We start from the raw sequence: 27404 nt of genomic DNA on the forward strand, positions 1-27404 counted from the left end.
CATTTTGTCTTTCCTTCTATTAGTTTCTATCAATTTTTTAAAAATGCTCCAGTGATGCCCTTCCTTGTTGTCTTTTCTTTTTTGAGAGGGGGGAAGACAACTTAGCCCTTTTTCCTTCCTGTCCTCCCAAACTTGAAAAAAAGAAAAATAAAACTCTTATAACAAATATATTTGCATATTCAAGCAAAACAAATTCTCACATTGTCCATGACTAAAAACAAGTTTTATTCTGCATTTTGAGTCCTTTACCTCTAGGATAATAGGTGAATAGAAACTTCTTCATCTATCCCCTGCTATAGCAGTTGCTGGTTACACTGCTCAGAGGTAAGTCTTTCAAAGTTATTGCACCTTTTTCTAGGTTTTCCTTTGTTAGTCTTTTCATTATTTCTCTTCTCTTCCAGTCTATTCTGAATTTTATTTTCTGATTTATGGTCTATCCCTTGATTTATTCCTTCTGTATTCTCTCTGTCCCTCATGGGTGTTAAGACTTCTACAGTACCAGGTCTGAGCTCCTCAACCAATTTCTTTGTTATCTCCTTTGTAGATGTTAGCCCATCCTTCTTTTTTGCTGTGCCAACCTCTTCACTCAGTCCATGAGTGAAGCAATGCCTGGAGTGGGATGCTGCTGCTGCACGGACTTCCCTCTCACCTTCCCTCCTCCCAGAGGTGAGGGACTATTGATGTGGGACACTGTATACATTGTTTCTCCTGGTTAGTTTTGCCAAACCACTTTCTTTCTTTCTTTTTTTTCACTCTTTGTTCCAAGGGATAGCTCATTGAGAAGGAAGATACATATGGAAAAGAAGGTGATGTAGAAACAAAATATATTAATAAAAATAAGATTTGTTTTAAAAATTTCTTCAATTGAGTTGATCTAATGAATTGAATTGAATCAAACAAACTTGGCCTCACCTCCCTATCATGCCAAAATATCTACTCTTATGCAGGCAGGATTTTCTGACCTTTACTCTCTGACCTATGACTGCTGAATAGCTTTTAGGCCAAGATACACAGATCTTAGACCCTGTGAAAAGCAGAGGAATGTGTCCACGAGACTCAGGCACCGCCATTGGTCAGAGTAGGTCATTCGTGAGAGTAGATCGTAGACTTGGAGGATGTCAGAATTAGAAGGTTCCTTAGAAGTCATTGAGTCCAACCTTATTTTACAGATGAGGACATTGAGACTCAGAGAAGTTAAGTGACTTAAGGTATCTCCCATAAAGTTGACGAAGGGGCACCGTGATCTCCTCCCAACCTTTCCCAGACATCTCCATTCTCTTGCCTGGTTCCATTCCACATTCTGGAAATGGACCAGTGATGCAGAAGGAAAGGAGATCCCAAAGACTAACATGCACTGGAAGGTTATTAGATCAACAGTAGGCAAATAAAGGGGGCAAGGATGGGTAGTAGAGGAGGGAGGGATAGAGAGTGGAGTATATCCATGACCTGGCAACCAAGAGCTTCTCTTTGCTTTGAATCAGGTATCACAAGAGGGGAAAGTAACCTTAGAAATCAGTGAAATAAAAGGTGCAATGGAGGGGCTTTACTTCCAGGAGGATCCAGGGTAGAGAAAAAGCTAGAGCAGGGGTGGGCCTTGTGGCCACATGTGGCCCTCTAGGTCCTCAAGTACAGCCCTTTGACTGAATCCAAATTTCACAGAGCAAATCCCCTGCTAGACCTAGAACCAGAAGACCTGGATTCTAGCTTTGGCTCTGCTAATGACAAACCTGGGCTTGTCATTTCACTTATCTGAGCCTCAGTTTCTCCCTTTGTAGAGTGAAAATAGTAATACCTTCATTCTTCGCCTTGATGAAATGAAATTAATGATACTTGCATCACTAGGTCCTGTCTCAGATCAGCTTCTTATTGCCTGTGTGACCTTGGGCAAAGCATCTATCTTGTCTGGGACTCAGTTTCCTTATCTGTAAAATAAGGACCTCTAAAGATCCGCTTCTATCATGATCCCTTAGTGAAAATGGACTTAATAGTATCTATCCTGTTTTCCTTCCGAAAGTCTTGTGAGAAGTAAATGAAATAACACTCATGAAAGTGGTAAATCTTAAAGGACTGAATCCATGTGATCCCTTGTCATTGTGATGATGCTGAGACCTTTGGTCACTTGGAGTCGAATGCAGTATGGAGAGGGTTAAAAAGACGCAGAGCTGGAGGAGGGAGGATGTTGGGAAGGGAGAGAGGTTTTAGGACAAATTTTGCCTCTTTCCTAATTAGACTTGGGGCCAGCCCAGGACTTCCCCAAGCCAGGGAAGAGGCTCCTTTTCCTAGGTATCCGGGGGTTTATGCCCACTCACGGGCCATCCTGTTCCCTTCACCACCATCCAGCAGGGTCCAGGCTGGACTCTGGTCCCACCTCTGCTTCTCTCCCACCCCCACCCCATTCGTTCTCCATCACCTCTGTTTGAGCTTTGTTGTGGTCAGCGGGGGTTCATAATTACTCCTCGTCATTCATTACTAGTGGCTGGTGACTAAGAATGGGGCAGCTTCTTCCAGAATTTCAAACAGCAAATCAGGCCGGACCCCCTGGGAAGAGCTGATGATCAGAGAAGCAGGGCTAGGAAGACGGCCCGGGAGGGGGTGACTGAATGAGTGATTGATAATCCCCCAAACATATCATTCTTCCTCCCCAGGCGCTCTCGCACCCACATTTCCATCACTCCTGGCTCTGGTTAGAGGACGAACTTAAGCGTTTGCTCCCGGAGACTGGAGGGCTCTGGCAGCAGAGGGTCTGGACCCGGGGTCTCGGACTCCAGGAGCCGCCAGGCGGGTGACGCTATCCGGGTGGAGTAGGGGGAGGCGGCCCCTGGGGACGTCTCCTCCTCCTCCTCCCCCCACTTCTGCAGCCACCGGTTGTCGCGGTCTGGAAAGTTTGTGCCGAGCGCCTGGGAGTCGGGAGCAGGGATCCCGAAGCCCGATCTCGAGGTTGGGTGGCCGGGGAAGCTGAGATCCAGCCCCAGCCCTAGGACTTCGGGGAAGAGGACCAAGCGCAGGGGCCTCGGGAGCCGGGAGGCGCACGGTGAACACCTGCCGGCGGCTGCTAGGGTGAGCGGGGGAAAGGGGCAAAGAAGGGAGCCACGGTGGGGAGGCAGACAAAGGGGTGAAAGGGGGGAAAGGAGCAGAGGAGAGGGGAGGCAGAGAATAGGGGAGACAGAGAAGGGACTCTAAGAGACGGTGGACAGAGGCAGAGAAGACAGGAGAAGAGATAGACATGGAAGGGGAGAAAATAGCAGAGAGAAGATGGAGAGGAAAATAGAGAAGGGAGATGATAATAAAGAAGGAAGAGAAGTGAGAAGAAAGGGAAATAAAGCTAGGGAAGAGAAAGGAGGAGAGGAAGGAAGGGAGTGGTAGCGGGGGACAGAGAGGAGGAGACAGAGGTTAAGGTGGGGACGGGAGGGGCAAAGGAGGTAACTGCGGAGATGGAGGGGTCTGCTGGCGAGGAGATGTCCTCCCACAAGGAACTACAGTCAATATTTTTCCATTCCAACCATTTTCTTCTAAGTCCCAGGGCTGAGGTTGTCTCTCCCCCTAAATCTCAGGGGCGTTCGGGCTGACCTCTTCAACCAGTTCCATACGTTTTTTAATAAGCTCCAGCCCCTAAACCTCCCCCTGGGAATGATAGTACCCCTCTAACTCCTGCCAAGACTGGGGGAGATAATGCTCTCATCTTTCTGGGAAGCTGCTGGGTTTCTCCAAGAGCCTGGGCTCCCCCTCTATCCCTTGCTTTCCTGGGACTTTTTTTCTTTTCTCTTACCTAGTTCTTGGAGGTTGCTGCCTGATCTAGGTGGGGTTTGGGGTGGATGGATAAGTGGGGAGGGGGCACTGCCAATAGCCACTATTTTCTATTTCCAGCCACGACTACGCTCTAGTCTCTCGCAGTCTCAGTTCTAGGCCTTTGCCCGTTTTTTTTGCCTGACTCACCCTCATACACATACATATACATGTTTACACACACAGAAACACACACACTCAGAAAACACTATTTTAAAACACCATCTGGCCTTTCCTGCTACGCATACACATTCACACTCACCCATATACACACACAGAGGTTTTTGCCCTAATAACCTCAGTGCCTAGAACCCTCCTTTTCTCTGTCCATCTCTAGAGGTGGTGAGGTGGGGGTGAACAGACCCCAGTAGTAAATGTTTCTCTTCCTTCCCATCTCTCCCATCTCCCATTCAGGGACCTGAGATAGATTCCACTGGGACCCCCCCTTGCTTTAGTGAGTATGTGTGTGGGGGTAAAGCTTGGTTGGGGGCAACCACCTCAGTTGCTGGGAACCAAATGTCATTTCACCCCCCAGAGAAAAAAGGTCATTGCCCTCTGCCATCTTGGAGCCTTTCCATAGCCCGGTGGAAGGGGAAGGTGACATCTAGTCTCCTTAGGCAAAATTTTCCTTTCCTTAAATTGTATTTGACCTCTGGCCCTCAGTGCCCAGGTTTCTCCACTCTGGGGGACAAGGTAGCCTGAAATAAACCTCTTTTCCAGAGGAAAGGGAGATGAACCCAGGGTGGGAGTCATGCCCCAGTCCCCTGGCTGCCTCAAAGCCCTTATTTGGAACCTTATGTAGGCTCCAGGAATCTAGTTGTGTCAACACTGCATGAGCCTGTGTTCTAGTGCCCTCAGGGCTATGACCTTCTGCTGCCTACTGGGTTTCACATAAACAACACCCCCCTCCACCCCCCCCCCCCACACACCCCTTGAACTTCATCTTCCCTTCTAGGAGCCCCTAGGAAAGGGCTCTGGGTGCCTACCTTGGGGTGGGAAACTTCTAATACTTGTCTACCTTACTTGTGCCTCCTGTCTCCCACCCCTGCTGTCCTCCACTGTTCCCTCCCTCTAACCCCCCCAGTCGCCTCGAAGGTCTCGCTGCTGCTCTTCCCAGTCTTCTGCAGCATCTTTCAGGAAATCAGTGTGATGACAGCCCCTCTGAGCTCTGATACCTTAGTTACTTTAGTTCAGCTGGGCCTGAGCACCCAGTGGTAGGCCTGGGCACTGGCCAGCCCAGAGAGACTCTAGGAGCAACCATGCATGAACCTGTTCGGCCAAGCATGGACATGGGCGTGTGCATGCAACTGTGTGCAGGGGGTGTGAGTGTGAAAAGCTGGGCACATGGCCAATCACATGTATGCTTGTGACTGGTGCCTCTTCTGTACTAAAAATCAGGTGGGAATGAAAATGCACTGAAGGTATCCCCCATCTTGCCTTCCTTGGTTTTTTTCTCAGCCCAATCCTTAAAGGCTAGTGATTGGAGGGAGCTCAGGAAAGCTAGATGGCACAATGGCTAAAGCACTGGGCTAGGAATCAGGAAAATGAATCTTCCTGAGTTCAAATCTGGCCTCAGACACTTCCTAGGTGTGTGCCTCTGGGCAAGTCACTCAACCTGATTGTCTCATTGCCTCATCTGTAAAATGAGCTGGAGAAGGAACGGCAAAACCACTCTAGTATCTCTGCCAAGAAAACCCCAAATGGGGTCACGGAGAGTAGGACGTGACTGAAACCACTGAACAAAAAAAAAGCAGTGGTCCCTATTCTCTCCTTTGTGACACTGCACCCTGACCATCTATGCTCTTCCTTGCCCTACTCACTCCCATATACAAATACATGCATACATTCAATCGACAAGCATTTAATAAGGTGCCTTGGCAGCCTTAATAAATGAATGGCTAGGGAGACAAAGAGAAAAAGTGAAAAATTCCCTACCCTAGACAAACGGCACATATAAAAAAACACACATGCATCACACACACACACACACACACACACACACACACATACACTTTTTTGTTCTAATAATGCCCTCAATGCCTGGCACCTTTTTGTCAGTATTACGGATCCTTCTTGTGGACAGAAAGAATAAAGCACTCTGGGGTCATAGGTCAGCTTACTGTACAGCCCACCAAGGTTAACCATGAGCTACCTTATAACCCTCAAACATCCTGAGCCTCCATCCCAAAAACTGTATTTTGTTTGGTAATTCATTAATTTATTTATTTTTATAAGCATTCCTTATCACTCTCTCCCTCTGCCTCCTCAATTGAATAATTAAAAAAAAAACCTCTCATGATAAATATGCACATCCCAGCAAAACAAATTCCCCCCAAATTGACTTTGTCCAAAAATTGTGTCTTATTCTGCCTTTTAAGTCTATCACCTCTCTGACAGGAGGTGGATGATATTCCATCTGTAGGTCTCTGAACTCGTGGTTTATCATTACACTGATCAGGGTTTTAAGGTCTTTCAAAGTTGTTTTTCTCAATAGTGTTGCTATCACTGTGTAAATGATAGTTCTGCCTATTTCACCCTGCACCAGTCCATAGAGGTCTACGAATAATATCTTCCCAAACTGTCTATTTCATAATTTCTTATGACATGAGTATATTTATTCCATTACATTCCTATCCCACAGTTTGTTTAGCCATTCCCCGATAGGTGACCAAATTAACTGCCAATTTTGGCTACTATGAAAAGAATTGCTATAAGTATTTTTATACATATGGGTCTTTTTTCTCCTGTTTTGATCTCTTTAGGGGATAGACTTAGGGGTAGTAGAGTTGAGTCAAGGGGTATACAGTTGAATAACTTTGGAGGTGTAGTTCCAAATTGCTTTCCAGAATGGTTGGACTAGTTCACAACAGTGTACAAATATATAGCCCCTCCAATATTTATCATTATCCTCTTTTGTCATCTTTGCAAATCTTATGGATAGGAAGTGGAAACTCAGAGTTGCCTTGGTTTTCATATCTTTAGAGATCTGGAGCATTTTTAATATGGTATTGATAACTTGGGTTTGTTGTTTTGAAAACAGCCCCTATCTTTTGGCTATTTATTGGAGAAGGGCTCTTAGTCTCATAAGTTTGAATCAGTTCCTTATAGATCTTCATCCAAAACGTTCAGCTGAAAGTTGTACCTCAAAATTATCCCTGAGGTCAGTTTACCTACAGAAGAAGGAGTTCAATACCTTGGCAAGAAATACAGAAAGGGAGCTATGCCTCTGTCTTTAAAGGGACTAGGAAAAGGGGTAAATAAGGTGGGATAATGATATTCCTGGAAATTTGACCACTCAATACACAATGACCTTGGAGTTATTTGCATGATTGGTTCCAATGTGGTCAATGTCAGCCAATGGAATTAGTTGTCACTATGATGATAATTTTGCCACATTTTTTTCAGACCAGACAAAAATCTCATTATTCAACTTTCCCACCCTTGTGACCATTCAAAAAATTAACTGCTAGCAGAATAAATGAGGCATGAGTGACTTCTGGATGAATTTGGGCAAGTCACTTACTTGTACCTCAGTTTCCTCATCTGTAAAATGATGGGTCTGGATTCAGTGGCCTGTAAGGTCCCCTCCAGTTTTAAATCAACAATCTTATGATCCAACCATCCTGAGCCAGATTTCTCCTTCCAGCTACATTTCTTCCTCCTATTTACTCCATTCCCATTCCCTTGGGTTAAGTGGCTCTAGAGAATCTTGCCAGGACCTGGCATGAACTTGGGACTGGTGCTGCCAAGACCTTAACGTCAGGTTCCTTGGAATCTGAGATGAGTATTTGTGCCAGTCTGGATGGGCCAGAGCTGTGCCCTTGCCATGCTCCCCCTTCTGCCTAGGGGCTTCTCTGACTTCAATGCCAAGAAGCTCAGCCAGAACCACATATGTTCTGCTAAAGAAGAGGGAACCTCTCCTCCTGGCAATGGCCATTAGCTGGCATGTTCCTCTGCCAGATACACTGGCGGCCTTGGCATGGTACCTATGGGCCTTAGTAAGGAGGGATGCCACCCAAGAAGGTGTGGCCACAGTAGTGTTTTCTGTGATTTCAGGCCATCTGGTCCAGACTCGCTTCCCTTCCCTGGCTAGGGTTAGGCAGTAAGGCAGAAGTGGGTACCCAAAGTGTCTCTTCTCCAACTTCAAGCCTTCTGGCCCTAATCAAACTACCTAACTTGAGATGCTCTGGGGCAACCCAAGGCTGCACAGTGTATTAGTAGCAGAGAAAAGACCAGAACTCAGATTTCCTGATTCCCAGTGCCATGCTCTTTGAACTCAACCCCTCTTGCCAGGCATTTTTCTCCCTCTTTTGACCCCAAATTGAAATAAATAATTGCTGCTTGAGTTATTCTTTGCAAAGGACTGAGGGTGACTTTTCTTCCTTTCCTTATTCCCCAACATGCCCACATACCCCTAAGATCCATTTCAAAATGAGAACTCCAGAGACCAGCCTGGTCCTCCTTGGCCTGCCTGGCTACCCATGCCAGGGCTGGTCACATAACTGAGAGCTCTATGGTACCAGTAACTCCCTTTAATTTGACTTAAGAACTTTTCCCCATGATGTCCAGGAGGCTCTGTGCTTCTCTCCAGCAAGCTAAAGAGGCTTCTCTTTCTTCTTTCCCCTTCTTTCTCTTCCTATCCCTCTCTGGGTCTTTCCAGTGCTGGGCCTGAGATGTCTAGCCAAGTTTCTCTTTAGCTGTTGTCCCCAGCCTCCTATTCCCACTCCTCTCACTCTATTGTCAGTCCTACTCTCAGCTCCTTTCTCCCTGCCTAGTTTATTCACTCCATCCATTCCAAACCCCACCTTCACCTATTTGGCTCTATTTGCCTTAGATTAGCAAAGATTACAATAGGAGGAAAAAGATAAGATAGAATGATTAGGTAATATGGGATTCAGGCTAAGAACCTTAGCCAGATGGCCCTGCCTATTCTGCCCAATACCCAATACTCCACCCTTCCCGTACCAAGAGCTCTGTAGCAGATCCCTAACGTCTGTACCTTTGCACAGGTAGAGATTGGGGTTAGGGCTTTGATGGAATAGATAGTGAAGGGACTGGTCTAATTATAAGAACCCAGCTCTACAACAACCTGAGCATCACCCCAGCTATATGCACTGGAGAATTACCATAGGGACATTCCTGTGAAGAGGTTATTCCCAACTCAGGGGACTGAGAGAACCAAGACAGTCAGTTCCCCATCCCTCATTGATTCTAGTTTTCAGAATCCCAATAAAGTCAGGCATTTATTGGCCTAAGAAACCAGAGCAGGTGGAGCTGTTTGATCAGATATCTGGATGAGCTCAGGTGCCCACTGGTCCTCTCTATGCCCACCTGCCAGCTTGGCCCTTCTCTCCCCAGAGCCTAGGGGATTCAGACTGGGATCTGAATAGGTAAATGGACATTGAGGACAAATTAGATGGAAGAACCAGATTCTGGTAACCTTGTTGCTTCTATGTATCTGTTCCCCAACCCTGACTTGTTCTCTCGTCTTCTTTTTCTGTCCCTAGGGACCTCCCATTACTTTCATCTCAGCCTTGCTTTCCCCACTGCCCTCAACTTCCCAACCTGTTCCATTGGGGAGTCTTCTTAATATCCTTCCCCCATCAACCCTCTGCATTCTCTATGGAAATATCTTTGATGTTTGGCAACTAGGTGGTTCAGTGGATAGAGCACCAGTGCAGGAGTCAGGAGGACCTGAGTTCAAATCTCACCTCAGACACTTGACACTCACTAGCTGTGTGACCTTGGGCAAGTCACTTAACCCCAATTGCCTCATCCTGGCTCATCTCCAGTCATCCTGATGAATATCTGGTCACTAGATTCAGAGAGCTTTGGAGGAGAAGTGAGGCTGGAGACCTGCACAGCCCTCCCTCACTCAGAAAAAAGTCAAGAGCAAGTCATGTCATCATTTCTCTGATGGCATGGTCTTCTTCAGCAATGAAGGACGAACACACACATCTTTGGTGTTTAGGACTGGAACTAAGGATGCTTGGGTCCTGTTTCTCACTCAGCTCTGCTAGTTGGGGCATAGGGGCAGAGTTCCTAGGGAAATGAGAGGTCCCTGGGGCCACGGGGATGAAGGGTTCATGACTATAAAGGATCATAGATTTAGAGAGAAACTAATTATTTCCCTCCTGTGGTTGTTGTAAATAGAATGAGATATTTGCAAAGCACTTTGCGGCCCTTATAAATGCTAGCTATTTTTATCATTTTAATAAATTTTAATACTAAATATTTTTAATATTAAAATTGATTAAAATTTTTAAAAATTTCATTAGTTTATTTGTGGACTGATTGATCACTTTACAGATGAGGAAACTGAAACCCAGAGAAAGCAACTAAATCACTTCCCATCAGTAGTAAGTAGGAGAACAAAGATTTAATCCAGGTCACATATCTTCCGATCTAGAACTCTTTTCCCTGTGTCACGTTGCTTCGACTAGAAAACAACGTGGCACCAAATCTAGCTGGTGCAGCACCTCCCAGGGTGGCTGTTGACAATTATGGTTCAGATGCACTGGCATCCCACAGATGCTGTCTTCTGAGGGGAGGGCTGATGGGGCTTAGGCTGGGCCAGCCCCAGACCAGAGGTTCCTCTGGGAATGATTCACAGCCTTTGGCTAAACACAGGACTCTCCTGTCCCGAAAAGAAAAAAGAGTCTTTTTTCATTTTTCTCTTTTTCCTTCTCCTTTGCCTCTTCTCTTCCCTTATGGGATGGAGAGGGTTTGGACTTCTATGCCATCCTGGCAGCCCTGGCATTCATGTCCTGCCCTGTGGGTTCTCCCCTAGTTAGCAGGGTGTGATGAGTTGGAGAGAGAGGGTCTCTGTACTTAGAATACAATACACTCTGTGTGTGTGTATGTGTGTGTATATGTATGTATGTATGTGTGTATGTGTGTGCGTGTGTGTATGCTAACATGGGGATTTTTGTTCTTGCTCAGTTGTTTTCAATCATGTGACCCCATTTGGGGTTTTCTTGGCAAAGATACTGGAGATGGTTTGCCATTTTCTTCTCCAGCTCATTTAATAGATGAAGAAACTGAGGCAAACAGAGTTAAGTGACTTGCCCAGGGTCACACAGCTAGGAAGTATCTGAGGCCAGATTTGAACTCAGGTCTTCCTGACTCCAGGCCTGGTGCTCTATCCATTCAGTCACCTAGTTGCCTGTTCTGGGGATACATAGAAACAATAGCTCTCCTCCTGTTTCCATACCTGACGACTTGGTTGCCCATATCCCTTCTATAGCCAGGGAGGACAAAAAGTGCAGTTTTGGAGTTCCTCTGCTCCTGACTGGGAAGTCCCAACACAGACTCTAGCTTCTACCTTGGCAGTGAAGGGAGAAGTGGCTGTCCAACTGCAGGCCCTGAAAGACAGCTAGGATTCTGTGATCAATGAGACATCCTCCCTGGGAGGCCTCCTATGGCTGCTTGCTCCTGGAGGGCATAGTCATCTAACCAAGGGCTAAAAATAGGAAGGGAAGGAACAGGGAGAGGGAAGCTTCCAGTCAGGCACCCAGACCCTGGCATCACCCTAAGGGACAGGAGCAAGGAGAGAAAATTGTCCTGGTGCCCTCTCTGACTTCAAAGAGGAGATTGGAAGGGAGTGTCTGTGTTTGGGGCATCAGAGAAGAAACTGTTTCTGCTGCTGTCCTAGACAAGGGAAGGGGGGGGGGGGTGGCACAGTCCTTTCAGAATAACATAGGAGCCCTTGATAAGGAATTCAGGAGTATGGTTGATACCTCCCAGTCCCTGCCATAGCAGATGAGACCAGCCTGAGAGGCATTTAGCACAGGGATAGCTCTCCTTTGAGGTATGTGTGGAGAAAATGGGAGGGAAGACTAGCAACAGCTTCTGAAACCTTCTTTCCCCCTGCCAAGGGGAAGTCAGAGCCTGAGGAGGGCATTCAGAGCTATGTTTCAGCCTAGGGGGTGGGAGGTAGGGGGAAACTGTGAACTGAATGGACTCTTTGTTAGTTAAAAGACAAATCCCAAGGCCTGAACCAGCTGTAACGGAATTAACTGGTTTTTTGAGGTGGGGATTTGTGCTTTCCTTGGCAGATCCCAAAGAGTGTAGGTGACCCACCAAGTACTGACATCTAGTGAATAGGTCAGGCATTGGAAGACGATAGGGAAAGCTCAGTAACTTCCCACTGGTCATCCAGACCTATCCCATTTACAGAGGGAGAAACTGAGGCACAAAACATGAAGTGACTTCCATCTCTAGGGAGGTACTGAAGGCAAGAAGAGAGACCTGGGAGAGACAGAAGTGCCTCTCCAATATAATAATAGCAGCATGTAGAAAGTATTTTTAATTTGTCTTTGCTCATTCACAGTAACCCCACAAGATAGGTAGGGAAAGTGCTCTTCTCTTTTATGAATGAGGAGAGTTAGGGAGTGCAAGTTTAGACTGTGTCTTAAAGCAGGGATTCTTAGTCTTGTTTGTAACACAGACCCCTCTGGCAGTCTGGGGAAGCCTGTAGACCCCTTCTCAGAATATTGTTTCCAAATACATAAAATACATAGAATCACAAAGGAAGCCAGTTATATTGAAATATAATTATTAAAATATTTTTTAAAATCCAATTTGTGATATATTTAGGTTTCTGCCTAATATAATTACAGGAATTTTGAAGTAGTAATGAACATAAATGATATTTTGGGAACTGCAACAACCATAATTTGATAAGAAAAGATGTGAAAAGAGCTGCAATTTCTATTGATGACAAAGCTGTCGACACCGGTGATAACTAACTGGGGTTTGTTAGCTACATTTATCATTGAAAGAAAGGCTAAATTTCTGTCAGAGGTAAATGAGAATAAAGGTGCATTTTCCCCCTAATTTAAGTTCACAGACTCCTTGAAATCCACCCACAGACTAAATAGCGTGCAGACCCCAGGCTGCCCAAAATGGTGAAGGACAAAGTCAGCAGAACCAAGAGAACATTGGATATCGTAACAGCAATATTGTTTTAAAGAATGACTTTGAGTGACTAAGTCATTCTGACTATTACAAATACACAAATTAAAAATAAAGGACAATTACAGAAAGACACTATCTATACCTAGAGAAAGAACTGATAAATAGAAATATGTGTAGAATAATTTTACATATATTATATAATATTTACATGATAACCACATTTAAAAGAAATGGTAAGTTGTACATAATAAGTTTGCAGTTTTTTGTATATTCATCTTTTTTTTATTATACTGGGTTATGGAAATGCTTGTTTTACCCTATAAATTAAAAATTAAATACATTTTTAAAATAAAAAAGAATCCCTGAAAGATCAGGGCATACACAGCTTATCCAGTAGCAAAGCAGGGATTAAGACAAGTCTTCTGACTCGGAACCTATGATTATTTTTTTTCATTTTAATTCAATTTTATTTTCAGGTCTACATATATACCTCAGTCTCTCAGCCTGCACTCTGAGTTCGTTCCCCTTCTATCTGGAGGTGAGTAACACGTTTCATCATGAGTTCACTGGAATTGTAGATGGCCACTGTGTTGTTGGACAGATTCCAAAGGGTTTCAAAAGTTGTTTGTCTTTACAATATTTTTATTATATAAGTTTTTTGTTATTATATAAACACAGGTTCTGATAAACCTGTGATCTTTCCCCTAAAAACTATTTCCTCTAGTCCCCAACAGGAGCCTAGACACCCTTGGGGAATTTCAGTGAATAGTGCCCACAAGACCTCTGACCCCCATCCAGATGTGGGGGACAGCTGTCCAGAGGCATGTGTCTCATTCATGTCTCACTGCTACTACTATTGATCTCCTGTCAGGTGAGCCCTGCCCTCCCCCTGCCCTCCCTCCATACCCTGGACCCCTTTCTCTTGATTCCTAGTCTGGTTTCCTTTACCATTCATCTCTCTCTCTGTTCCTGCCCCTCAGCTGCAGGCTCCTTCTGCCCAGGTGATGGATTTCCTCTTTGAAAAATGGAAGAGTTACAGTGATGAGTGCCATTACAACCTGAGCCTACTGCCCCCTCCCACGGGTGAGGCACCCCTGCTCCAGGGCCATCTCTCCAGCATGACCCCGGGCCTTCCCTGATTCTCAAGCTTTCTGCCCTGCCAGCCCCTTCAGAAAGCCACTTGGCAAGGCAACATATATTTATTTTCTTTTAAAGATCAGCATTACAAGGGATAGTTCCCTAGGTAAGGGGATGGGGAAGAATATAACTGGATAAAGATGATATTAAAGGTTTCAGTCTTTTTTTAATCATGTCTAATTCTTCATGACCTCATTTGAGTTTTTCTTGGCAAAGGTACTGGAGTGGTTAGCCATTTCTTTCTCTAGCTCATTTTACAGATGAGGAAACTAAGGCAAATAAGGTTAAGTGACTTGCCCAGGGTCACACAGCTAGTAAGTGTCTGAGGCTATGTTTGAATTGAGGAAGTAGAGTCTTCCTGACTCCAGGCCTGGCACTGTATCCACTGAACCGCTTAGCTGCCCCCAATGTGAAAGGACAGCAACACAAATAATATTTAAAAATAAAATAGGAAAAACATTTATTTAGCACTTGCTATGGGCAAGGAATCATGCTTAGGGCTTGGCTGTGGTACAAAAAATGAAAATGGACTCAGTCTCTACCTTCAAGGAGTATCATCTAGTAGAGGAGATAAGATATGGACACAAATATTTACCACACAAATTAGGGCTAAGTATGAAATCCCCAATAGCACTACAAGAAATTAAAGAAAAAAAAGAAAGACCCCCACCTTCTCCATACTCACCTTCTTCATCCAGGTTCCTGGTCTTAGAAGAAAGCAGTGTTGGGGGCTTTGGGGTCAGGGCTGGGCCATGTCTCAGATGAAGAAGGTTAACAGCATCAAAGCAGGACAACTGGGTGGCTTAAGAATAAGGGGGGTGCAGGGCCAGAGCCACCCCCTTTCTCCTCCTCTTTCTCTGCCCTGCCCCACAAGCAGAGCTGGTCTGTAATAGGACCTTTGACAAATACTCCTGCTGGCCGGACACCCTCCCCAACACCACAGCCAACATCTCCTGCCCTTGGTACCTACCTTGGCATCATAAAGGTAAACTTTAGGAACCTAGGGAGGGACAAGGGGATTGAGGGGCTGAGGGGGCATGGATATGTTGGGTGAAAGGTCTCAGTCGAAAGGGGCTTTACCTTGCTGGTGTGCCCTCCCTCTTCTAGTGCAGCACCGATTTGTCTTCAAGAAATGTGGACCTGATGGGCAATGGGTCAAGGGGCCCCAAGGCCAGGCCTGGCGCAATGCCTCTCAGTGCCAGATGGACACCAATGAGATCTGGTCACAGGTCAGTGGGGAGTCTTGGTTGGGCAAGGTGATCAGCCCAGATGAGACAGGTTCTTGATGACATTCTTACTTCCCAGAACAAGTCTGCTCAGATGTACAACAGTTTCCAGATGATGTACACTGTGGGCTACTCGATGTCCCTGGGAGCCCTTCTCCTTGCCCTCCTCATCCTGCTGGGCTTCAGGTACCTAGGGAAAGATGACCTGGGAACATGGGGTGGAGAGGGCAAGGGCTCTCAGGGGCCCATATGGGAAATGGTATGAGAGCCTGGGAAATCCCAGGAGGCTGGGATAAATAAGTGACAGCTTCAGATTTGCAAAACACTTTACATATATTACTAAAAGCTCAAACAAACATTGTAAATAGTGCTAATGATACTACTATCACACCCCACGTACAGGTGGGGAAACTGAGGCACAGAACTGTTAAGTGACTTGCATCTCTATGAGGTCTCAGGACCTATAGGAAGTTTCCAAGGAGTAGTCTTGGGTTTTCTGGTTGTCATAGAAGTTCTAGGGGTGGGGAGATCGAGACAATGGGAGGATTGGGGGGGAAATGCCAACAGTATCAGGGAAAACCATGGTTCTGAAGTTCAAATCTAGACCGGGGTTCAAAGTTGGTCACTTTCCAGGTCTCTGTAGGTCTCAGTTTCCTTTCCTGTGAATTTAGGAACTTAAATGACCACTAAGACCTTTTCTGGCTCTAACTATGATTCTATGGGAGTTTGTCATTGTTGTCGTTCAGTCCTTTTTCGGTTGTATCCCACTCTTTGTGACCCTATTTGAGATTTTCTTGGCAGAGATGCTGGACTGGTTTGCCTTTTCCTTCTCCAGCTCATTTTACAGATGAGCAAACTGAGGCAAAGAGGGTGAAATGACTTGCCCAAGGTTACACAGCTAGTAAGTGTCTGAGGCCAGATTTGAACTCAAGTCTTCCTGACTCCAGGCCTGGCACTCTACCCACTGTGCCACCTAGCTGTCCTCTGTGGGAATCATAGGGTGGAAAAGCCAACAGAGGAGTTTCTGCATTTGGAGGCATGTTTGTAGGGACGGAGTGCAGAGCAAGGAAGATGGAGCAGATGTTAGGAGGGGTGAGCATTGAGTGTCCTGGAGAATGGCTGGGCATCCAGTTTGCAGGGGTGGGTAGGGTTCTTTCATTCTTGTTCTTCCCCCACAGCAAGCTGCACTGTACTCGGAACTATATACACATGAACCTGTTTGTCTCCTTCATTCTCAAGGCCAGCTCTGTGCTGGTCATTGATGCCCTGCTCAAGACTCGATACAGTCAGAAGATCGGAGATGACCTCAGTGTGAGCATCTGGTTAAGTGATGAGGTCAGTATCTCTGGCCCAGCCCAGCCCAGCCGAGCCTAGAGCAGCCCACACCAGCCTTTCTCTCTCTTCTTCTGATCACTTCTGTTCAGTCTTGTTTGGTGGATTATGATCTGTGTCATGATCCCTACTTGTGAATGTGACCCGAGGCTCTGCCCTTCTCTTTCCCCTCTGTTCTCTTTCCCTTGGTGACCTCATTGGCTCTTCCAGGTTCATTTATCATCTCTACGCAGATGACTCCCATATCTACATAACCAGCTAGTCTCTTTTGTGGAGTTCCAGTCTTGTGTCACCACTTGCCTATTAGACATCTGCAATCAGATGTCCTGGAGATGTCTCAGACTCCACATGCCCAAAACAGAACTCATTATCCTTTCCCCAAACCCATCCCTCTACCAAGTTTCCCTGTTAGAAACAAGGCACGACTATCCTTCCATTCATCCAGGTTTGCATGCTAGGTTTGCACTTAGATATCATGCTCCTTAGTCTTCACCCTACATAGCCAATCATTTGCCAAATTTCATCATTTCTTTCTCCACAACATCTTCCAAATATACCCCCTACCTCTTCTTGTTCACACATGTCACCCCATCTCTCATTTGCCTTTGCATTGCCTGTCCCTCATAACTGGAATGTTTTCCTTTTTCTTGGAATCCTCAGTTTCCTACAAGATTCAGCTCAAACACCGACTTCTGCATGAGGCCTTTACTGGTCCTTATAGCTGCGAGTGCCTTCCCTTCCAAGGTTACCTTGGATCTACTTTATATGTTTCAAATACATACACATACACACACACACACACATACACACACACACACACACACACGGACACAGATGAGAAAGAGAGAGAGAGAGAGAGAAAGAGAGAGGAAAGAGAGAGAGAGAGGAGAGACAATATGTCTTATGTTGTCTTATTCACTAGGCTGTAAGCACCATAAAGCCAGGGAATATTTCAATTTTGCCTTTATAAACCTAGTACATAACCCATAGTAGTTGCTTAATAAGTTATGTACTCTCCCAAGCCTTTCCCTTCTCCTCTGGTCAGCTTAACCCCAGAATTCCTTCAATCCAAATACAAACTATTCAATCAGCAAGCAATTATTAAGCACCTACTGTAAGCCAAATGCCGTATTAGATGCTGGGGATACAAAGGAAACAGTCCCTGCTCTCATGGACCTTACATTCCATTAGAATTGCTTCCTTTCCTTGATGCAAATCAGGAATTCCTACCTTAAGAATCTCTCCCATCCTCCCCATCATATAAGAAGCTCCAGCTAAGGGATCAACTTGGCCTTTCAGATTCTCCATTTCCCCAAGCTCCCATTTTCTCTTTTGTCCTACACCAACTTCCACAATCACCTCTCTTCTCTGAGACCTGCCCCCAGTCTGGTCCCCAAGTGAGTATCCCTCTCACCCAGGAAACTCCAGCCCAGAGGGTGGTTTGGGGGATCCCTGGGGCCCACTCCCATGTCCGTATATGTGCCAGGCGGTGGCGGGGTGCCGAGTGGCCACAGTGTTCATGCAGTACGGCATCGTGGCCAATTACTGTTGGCTACTGGTGGAAGGTGTCTACCTGCACAACCTGCTGGTGCTGGCTGTCTTCTCAGAGAAGAGTTACTTCAAGCTCTACCTGGGCATTGGCTGGGGTGAGCAAGCCAGGGGTCACTTGAGGGAGGTGGATAGAAAATGGGGCAAGGGGCCAGGAGCCGGGGGCTGGGAGGTTATGGTGAGGGTTCTACTGTTGTTGAGCCCTGGCTTCTGTGGGTGGGGTGGAGGGGTGCAAATCTTGTCTTATCAACTCTCTCCACAGGAGCCCCCATCCTATTTGTCATCCCCTGGGTCGTGGTGAAATTTTTCTATGAGAATATCCAGTAAGTACCAGAAACTAATGGGGGATAGAGGTGGAGAGCAGAGGGAGAGGGACCATAAGACTTCTGGGAGATAGAGGATAGGGTAAGATTTTATCCTGGAATGGTGAGGGGTAAAGATAAATTCAGGAGATATGTCTCCAGAAGGGGATCCCCACAATGAGCTCTGCCTTGGGAGGCCTCTTGGGTAGGGTGCCAGGGCTTTTTACCTACCATCCTGTAGGAATCTCTCCACCCCTCCAATTTCTAGACTGCTTTTCTTTATCTACTTTACTCTGGGTATATGCTTTTGTGTTTGTATAGTGTCTGCATCCTATAACTCTAGGAATGTTGAAGTGTGGTTAGTAAGACTTTAGCTGGTGTCTCTGGTAGTGAAAGTTTCTGTGTGTGTGTATTTGTGTGGGGGCACCTTAACCTCAGGCTCTAAGTATGTGTGACTGAGTTTATTTGTGATTAGGTATGTAACTGTGTTGGTGTCTCGTTGGTCATCCAGTGACAGCAAATATATTGTCTGTTTCAGTCCCCAAAAAGAACTGGTTTCTGCATGCATGTGTAACATTTAGTCTTGATTTCTCCTTTAACCCTCCCCTCCAGCTATGTGCTTCTTAGATGGTCTGGCCATAGGATGTGTGTCCCTGGGTCCTGTAGCTATGGGAGGGGGAAAGTAGGTTATGATTTGTTATTGTCCTGTGAAATGAATTGGATCCATGTTTATTCATTGCTGGGTTGAAGAGGGACAGGGCTTAAAATAGATATATGTCACCCCAGAGATACTTATCCCTTTTCTCAGGTGCTGGACCAGCAATAATAACATGGGTTTCTGGTGGATCCTCCGATTCCCTGTCTTCCTAGCTATCCTGGTGAGTGATAACATCCTCCAACTACCAAACCCTCTAACTGATTCTGTGCTTTTCCTCCATCACTTTTGTTAGTTGGTCAATCAATGGTTTGTTCAATCATTTTGGTCAACTAATCATAAGATCATAGAATGTTAGAGTTAGATGAAAATTTATAGATCATCTAGTCTAAGCTCCTAAAATATTGATGAGAAAATTAGGGCAGAGAGAAGCGATTGTATCAAACCTATTCCCAACTTCCCTATTTCCATCAATGGTGCCATCAGCCATCAAGGCTTGACACTACAGAATAATATTTCACTCCTTCCCCTTCCCTCCTTATATACAATCACTCAGTCCTATCAATTCTTCCTTCAAGATGTCTTTCAAGTCTGTCCCTTTCTATTTTAACTGTCATGCCTTTGTCCCACTCCTGGACTACTGAAATGAATACTGTCCTGACTGACTTTCTCACCATTAGCCTCTCATCTCCACTACATCCTTGCCCAATCTCAAATTCATTTGACAGTTATTTTTGCTTATCACATCCTTACTCAAGACTATACTCATGCCAGCTCCCCATTACTTAAAGATTACAGGTCAAATTCCTCGTGTTCATTCTTTACAATCTTTTTTCATTCTGTTTCCCAACCTTATACTACTGCTTGCACTATCCCTGTTCAAATCTTCCTTATCATTAAAGGTCTTACTTCTATATAAAACTCATGACTACCCCATTCCCAACTGATCTTGTCTGAATTTGTCAACACCTACCATCTGAATCACATACTATCTGACAGTCAGTCAGTCAGTTAATTGGTTGGCCAAGCAGTCATGTGGCCAAGTAATCATTAAGCTGATTGTTTGGTCAGGTTTTCAGATGGTTAATCATTTTAGTTAGTTAGTAGGTTAACTTATCAGTTGAATTTTTGATCAGTTAATAAACTGGTCAGTCAAGTTGGTTGATGGGTCAGTTGGTTAGTCCATCAGTTGGTTGACCAGACAACCAACCAATTGTTTGACAATTGAGTTCATTAGTTGATTAGTTGATCTATCAGTCAGCTGATTAGCTTAAGCTCAAATGCTATAAAGAAGTCCCTACTAACTTATATATACAAGTAGTCCGCTCTTTTTTAGTTCCTCTCATTTCACCATTCCAGTGGTATGCTTTAAAGAGATCCATCTTACACTTCCTATTGACTTAACCTCTTTATTCCTCGTTAGAAACAATCCATTTGTTTGGCTGATCATTTGGCTCTTAGTTTATGATCAGTCAGTTGATCAGTTACTCCGAGGCACTTAGTTAGTCAAAGGCAATTGACTATCTGGTTTATCTCTCACCCCCATATCCAACTTGTTGCCAAGATTTTTCGATTATACCTTTGCAAAATGTTTTGACTACACCACCTTCTCTCCTTTGACACTGCCCCCCATTCTAATGCAGGCCCTCATCACTTCATGTCCGGACTGTTACTTATTGTAAGTCTAATTGTAAATCTCTGGTATGTCTGTTTGCCTCAAGTCTCTCCCCACTCCAATTCATCCTCCATGCAGTCACCAAAGTGATTTTCTTAAAGTACAGGTCCAACCATGTCACTCCCTACTTAGTAAACTCCAGTGACTCCCTCTTACCTCCAGGATCAAATACAAAACTTTCTGTTTGGCATTCAAAGTTCTTCATAACCTGCTCCTCCCCACATATGTACATACCTTTCCAGTCTTCTTTTTTTAAAAATTATTTTATTTGTTTTCGGTTTTCTACAATCACTTCCTTGTATCTTAGATTGTTCCCCCTCTCTCCCTTGCCTTCTCTCCTCCCCCCTCCCTCCCCAAGACAGGGTCTTATATACGTTCTACACAAACATTCCTATTAAATACATCTGCACCTTAGTCATGTTGCATAGAAGAATTAAAATGAATGGGAGAAATCATAAAACAAACCAAAACATAAAACATTCTGCTTCATTCTGCGATCCAGTTCCATAGTTCTTTCCCTGGATGTGGAAGGCATTTTGCCTCAAGAGTCCATTGGGAATGTTTTAGGTTCTTGGATTGCTATGAAGGACTAAGTCTACCAGAAAAATTCCTCACACACCTGTGGTTGTTGCTGTGTGCAAAGTTCTCCTGGTTCTGCTCCTTTCACACAACATCAGTTCATATAAGTCCTTCCAGGCCTCTCTGAAGTCTTTCTGCTCGTCATTTCTTGTAGCACAATAGCATTCCATTAAATTCATATACCATAATTTATTCAGCCATTTGATGAGTATCCCTTTGATTTTCAGTTTTTGGTCACCACAAAGAGAGCTACTATAAACATTTTTGTGCATGTGGGACCCTTTCCCATTTTTATGATCTCTTTGGGATATAGTCGGAGAAGCAATATTGCTGGGTCAAAGGGTATGCACATTTTTGTAGCCCTTTGGGCATAGTTCCAAATTGCTCTCCAGAATGGTTGGATCAGTTCACAGCTCCTACAACAATGAATTAGTGTTCCAACTCTCCCTCATCTTCTCCAACATTTATCATCTTCCTATTTCGTCATGTTAGCCAATCTGAAAGGTGTGACATGATATCTCAGAGTTGTTTTGATTTGCATCTCCCTAATCAACAGTGATTTAGAGCATTTTTTCATATGACTATAGATAGCTTTAATTTCTTCCTCTGAAAACTGCCTGCTTACATCCTTTGACCATTTATCAATTGGGGAATGACTTGTATTCTTATAAATTTGACTCAGCTTTCCAGTCTTCTTACACCTTACTCGCTTGCAAATACTTTTTTGATCCAGTGATACCCGTTTCCTGGCTTTTACACAGACAAAACACTCTATCTCTTGACTCCAGGCATTTCTCTGGCTTTCCCCCATGCCTGAAACACTCCTTCTCTGCTCTGCATACCATCCTTCCTAGCTTCCTTGAAGTCCCAACTAAAATCCTTTCTTTTACTGGAAACCTCCCTTGACCCCTCTTAATTCCAGCGTCTTCCGTTAATTACTGTTAGCTTCTGTTAATTATTCCTATTTATCTTGTATATAACTTCCTTTGAATATATTACTGTAGACACCAGTCCTTTAGATACTCAACCCATAAGCCTAAGAGCCGGTTAGGTTCAGATTTTACTTCCTTCTTTTAAAGGGCAGAATATGCATGCACACAAACAAGTGCATTAACTCTTGCACTAATGGATTCCAAGATGCAAATGCTAAGTCTCACATATGATCAGTTAAATGTTGGTATTCATAAACATGTATCATGACAAGTGAATATCCTCTTAAAATAGATGCCTGCCAGCATCATGGGAAAGAATGCTAGGTTAATGTTTACATTATTTTAAAATGCCTTGCCACTAATGTTGGATGAGTCCCTTTCTAGTCATTTTTTCAAAGCTATATTCAACCTTTTTGCCCCATTCTTGTGGTTCCTTTAGTAAAGTTCTTCAAGAATTCCCACCCAGGTTCAGGTGAGGGAGAATTACCTAATGCTCTCTTCTTATGCTTATACTGGTTTTATAGAGTGGAAATCTGTTCTGATTAAGGCATAGAGAGGGGAATTTCATAAGATACAGGTTAACCGTCAAGTTAGAGAACTATGATTATTTATAGTTTCTAGGGAAAGGAAGGGAATATGCATTTCCATAGAGGCCTACTCTATGATAAGCACTTCTTACAAATATGATCTCATTTTATCCTCATAACAACCCTGCAAGGTAAGTGAGGAAAATGAGGCAAAATGGGTTAAATGACTTCTCTGGGGTCATATAGCTAGTGTCTGAGGTCAGATTTGCACTGAGGTCTTCCTGACTTTAGATCCAGGCCTCCATCCACTGGAGCAGATGTATCAACTACCCCTTCCAGCTTGTAGAATCCTGCAAGTATCAGAATTGAGAGTGGGCTGTAGCCCATTCTCCCCCTCTGAGTTGCTACTACCCTTCTCTACAGATCAATTTCTTCATCTTCATCCGTATCATTCAAATCCTTGTCTCCAAACTTCAGGCACATCAGATGCGATACACTGACTACAAGTTTCGGTGAGTAGCTGGTGGAGGGTGGGTATGTGTGAGTATGTGGCTGGAGATATGAATGTCCATAACTTACTAGACCCCAGCTCATTGCTCATTCCCTGCCTTCCACATGGACAAGGGGCTAATGTAGTAGCACTGATAATGAAATTGATTAGAATGATGATGATGGTGATAAGGATGGGGAGTAGACTTTTGCTTTCATTGGTTTAGGGAACTCCAGGGAGAGGAAACTCCCTTATTCAATACAGGTCAACACCTTCTCTGCTGCTTGTGATAGATCTTAGAGGTATCAGACATGAAACAAAGCAACCCTTAAAAGTATAATTGGGAAATGCTTAGCAAACTAAGTAAAATTCAGTAAAATGTAGATAATATCAAATTTTAAAACTAAATCAATCTGTGACCTCTGGGATGCTTGTGAATGGATTAATGGTGCCCATTTCTATTTGAGTTGGACAGCACTGAGGTACACTAGGGTAATGAAAAGTTAAGTGATTTGCCTCCAGGTCACATAGCCATCACATGTCAAAGGTGGAACTTGAACTCAGGTCTTTCCGGTGTTGAGGCAAATTATATACTATGGCACCCTACTTCTCAGCCACCACCACTACCACCTTCCACACATTTGTAGCACTTTACAGTTTATTCATAGTGCTTTCCTCAAAAAAATCCTATTAAGTAGATAGTGGACATCTTATTATTCTCATTTTATAGGTGAGAAAATTAAGTTTTTTCAGAGAGGTTTAGGGAGGTGCCCAAGGATTTAGACAATAAGTAGACACTTATTAATGCCTCAGGAAAGCATTCAATCAACCCCAAGGTGAGGATATTGAGTTGGGGGGTAGCTGTTGGGGAGGTGGAGAGATCCAGATCTGACTTAGCCCTTAGGATCCCACTCCTATCTTTTCTGCCTGCCCTGTTCTACACCACTGTCCACAGAGTGTGTCTGTGGCTACATCCTGGGAGTAACTTAGTATCCCTTCTGGCAGGCTGGCCAAGTCAACGCTGACACTGATCCCTCTTCTGGGCATCCACGAGGTGGTGTTTGCCTTCGTGACAGACGAGCATGCCCAGGGTACCTTACGCTCAGTCAAGCTCTTCTTTGACCTTTTTCTGAGCTCATTTCAGGTGAATATGCCTCTTGACACTCAGAGCCCTAATGTCCCCAGCATGAGGACCATGCCCAATTCAGGACTGATGCTCTCTCTCCTGTCCTGGAACTGCTAGAGTCCTTTTCTCCAGAGAATCGATGCTGGTGACAGTGGAGGGAGGTGGGTGCTGCTCCTCTCTCCCCTGATCTGGCTCTCTCTTCTACCCTAGGGCATGTTAGTGGCTATTCTCTATTGCTTTGTCAACAAGGAGGTAAGTGTGATAGTCTCAATCTGGAGACCTTCCCCACTTTCCATGTCCCCTATGTGAAGCCAGTCTAAGTGTCTGTATCCACCCTGATGGGTAAGGAGTCAGGGAGAGCCAAAGGAATAAAGCTGAGTGCCAGTTTTGGCATCTCACCCTGAGTCTGGGTGCTGGTCCTGATGTGTATGAGCATAGATCTTTTAAGTTCAAGTAGCTCATAGAGATGGAAGAGAGAACTTATCCCAGGCCCCTCGTACAGAGGAAGAAATAGAGACCCAGAGAGGGAAAGAGACTTAGGTGGTACTCCAACATACAATGGCTTTCAATAAAATCCCAGCTCTGGTTTACCCTGACCTCACCCTCCCAAACCTCCCTCTGCCCATGCCAGCTGTTCTCTTCTAAACAAACTCCTATTGCACTGAATACATGTCAATGTACATACTTGTGCTCATATGTATTCCTGCTGAAATTATCCTCTTCCAGTCCCATAGTTGTGGCATGACATGTTTTTGCCTCTGAATATATATATGTGAGTATGCCTAATCACTGTCTGGCAGGTTCAGGCAGAGCTGCTGAAAAGCTGGCACCGTTGGCAACTCGGGAGGGCCCTAGAAGAGGAGCATCGCCACACATGCAGCCACATGAGCACTGGTCGGCCTGGGTCCACCTGCCCTGGTGAGAAGCGTCAGCTGGTAAGCTGTAGCAGCACCAGCAACGGGGCAGGCAGCAGTCAGGCAAATGCTCTAACCCAAAGCTCCTACCTTGAGAAGACTGGGGCCAGCCCTAGTGATCCAGGCACTGAGGGCAAGGGAATCCACTGTTTTACCTTCCCTGGGGTGGCAGAGAGCAACTTCTGAGCCTTCTCTGTCAGGAAAGGCTTCTGGACCCAGAACCTAGAACCTAGAGTCTGGAACCTGGAAGCTGGAGCAGCAAGTCAGGAAAAAGAGAATACTACCATCTGAAACCTAGAAAGCCAAGGTAGCTCAGTTAGAGAGAGGGAACATTACCCAAAGGACTGGGAGGTAACATGGCACTGTGAAAAGACCACTCAGTTCAGGTTCTCATTCTGGTTAACTAGTTTTGTGACTTTAGACAAATATTTTCCCCGCTCTGAATTTTGTTTTCCACATTTGTAAATGGATTAAGTGATTTCCAAGGTTCCCTTCAGCTCTAACATCTTATAAATCTAGATTCTAGAATCTGCAGCTCAGAATATGGAGATCAGTGTCTGAGACTGAGAGAAAGCCTGGCAGATGGAGTGAGGAGTGGTAGGAGAAGAAAAGCAGAACATGTGCCCTGGTACCCCCCTGCCTGGGGACCAAGCAATGCTATCTGTGCTTTCTCTAGTGTTTGCTCCCTTCCCGGCAGAAGAGAGCAGGCTCACAGGGAATGTGGACTCTCTGCATGGAGCCATATCTGTGTAGTAGCGTGAAAGGGATAGTGCGGTATTTAACCACTCTTATTTCCCCCTTACCCTGCTACTGACCTGTTACCCAGACAGGTTTTCTAGTGTAAATGTTCCTTTCTATTCTGGGAAGTAGCATCAAAGGATTTGTAACTCTCCGTATCTTTTTGCTAAGCTCCAAGTCCCCAGCCAAAGACAGCACTTCTGGCAAAGCACCTCAGTGTTATATTTACCTCCGTATCTTTCCTGGGGACATTTCCTCCTCAATAGCTTCCTCACAGCTATATTCCCAGTACCTCGACTAGCAGATGAGGTGATTAACATAAGAGGACAATATATTAACATAATTAAGGCAATTAACATATAGAGACAATTTGTTGTCTTTATAAAGACAAAAATAAAGGTTTAAAACAAAGAAAAGTAAACAGATTTTCCTCATGCCCAGTGGAAAAACTCTGGGCTCATGCAAGAGAGCACGAGGGAATATAGGATTACTGCCTTGGAGTCAGTAATGGTGAAGGGAGAGGTTTGGGAAACTGGAGGTTTCAGCAATGCAGCCTCTGTCCTGACATACCTCTTGCCCAAGAAGCTTCATTTCCAGAGTTCTGGTTCCTTTCTTCATGGTGGTTGCCTTTACCCATACTCTTCTCTCCCTAGCTCTACATGGTTTCTTACACCTTCTCTTTCTCCAGCTTCATGAGTTTTCTCCTGGTCCCTTCACAAAATGGGGCCTTTCAAGACTATTTTCCGGACTCAATGAACTGACTTCTAAATGTCACCCAGTGGTGTGGCCTATCATTCTTCATACTATCATGTTGCTTCCTTCCTGATTCATTCAAGGGACCTCACAATTTGTACCTCATAAAGGGACTGCGCAGCAAGGCCAAATTTTTACACCTAGTTTCAATACCACTGGCCCTTTTTTCTGTGATTAAGTCTGTGAAAGACCAACTCCCTTATCTGCATTACTTCCTCCTTCCCTGATGCCATGACAAACTGTGCCCCAGATCCCAGGAATCATCCAATCGATCTCTGTATAGTTGAGCAGAGAATGTCGACCAGTCATCTGGGGAAAAGTAGATGACAGATAGACCTTGCATACATACAAGGAGAAGAAAGCCCTGGATTCCAATGAGCATTTAGGGATCAGAGCCAGGCCCATGGTGGAGGGGGGATGAGGGAGGGGGAGAGTCAATATGTTGTGTATGATGTCTGTGTATGTTTTTATGCATGTATGTTGTCTTCATGTATATGTTCCTGCATGCATGTGGGTTGTGTATGCTGCAAAATAAATAACTCCCACAGTTCTTCCTGATCTGCACTTTCCTTGCTTTCCTGGGGGTGAGGGTAGAAGGAGGATAAGGGATGGTGACTTCGGATGAAAAGAAGAATCTTCACTCTCTATTTCAGGCTAAAGTTAGACTGGTATCATTATAACAATACCAAGCTCAGAAGAGCAGAACAGAGGCTGACAATGGGGGTTCATGCCAAGCTTCACTCAATAGCCTGTCAGGGGTGAGGAACC

The 27404-nt window shown here is 44.8% G+C and overlaps 1 protein-coding gene across 3 annotated transcripts; it reads left to right on the forward strand.

Annotated features, from left to right (window-relative positions):
* The first annotated feature begins 2224 nt into the window (after positions 1-2224).
* Positions 2225-27194, forward strand: GCGR (glucagon receptor). 3 transcript variants are annotated; one of them, XM_072645341.1, is made up of 16 exons: positions 2225-2283; positions 2646-3057; positions 13179-13240; positions 13427-13573; positions 13683-13785; positions 14717-14824; positions 14947-15068; positions 15145-15251; positions 16244-16400; positions 17884-18043; positions 18208-18268; positions 19056-19125; positions 23039-23127; positions 24111-24249; positions 24442-24483; positions 25032-27194. In XM_072645341.1, exons 4-16 carry the CDS (start codon positions 13526-13528, stop codon positions 25329-25331), a joined length of 1506 nt encoding a protein of 501 aa, XP_072501442.1. In that variant the 5' UTR covers positions 2225-2283; positions 2646-3057; positions 13179-13240; positions 13427-13525; the 3' UTR covers positions 25332-27194. The 3 variants fall into 3 exon arrangements, with proteins under 3 accessions (XP_072501442.1, XP_072501441.1, XP_072501443.1); XM_072645340.1 differs by lacking the exon at positions 2225-2283 and having other exon boundaries at positions 2489-3057; XM_072645342.1 differs by lacking the exons at positions 2225-2283; positions 13427-13573 and having other exon boundaries at positions 2490-3057.
* Positions 27195-27404: the final 210 nt, after the last annotated feature.

This window comes from Notamacropus eugenii, chromosome 2 (assembly GCF_028372415.1).
Source record: "Notamacropus eugenii isolate mMacEug1 chromosome 2, mMacEug1.pri_v2, whole genome shotgun sequence".
NCBI lineage: Eukaryota > Metazoa > Chordata > Mammalia > Diprotodontia > Macropodidae > Notamacropus > Notamacropus eugenii.

Excerpts from the sequence above, each read along its gene's own strand:
- GCGR (XM_072645341.1), top strand. The coding sequence starts at position 13,526 with ATGTGTCTCATTCATGTCTCACTGCTACTACTATTGATCTCCTGTCAG. Across the intron at positions 15,252-16,243 it reads CTCATCCTGCTGGGCTTCAG|CAAGCTGCACTGTACTCGGA; the intron begins GTACCTAGGGAA and ends CTTCCCCCACAG. Across the intron at positions 24,250-24,441 it reads TTTTTCTGAGCTCATTTCAG|GGCATGTTAGTGGCTATTCT; the intron begins GTGAATATGCCT and ends CTTCTACCCTAG.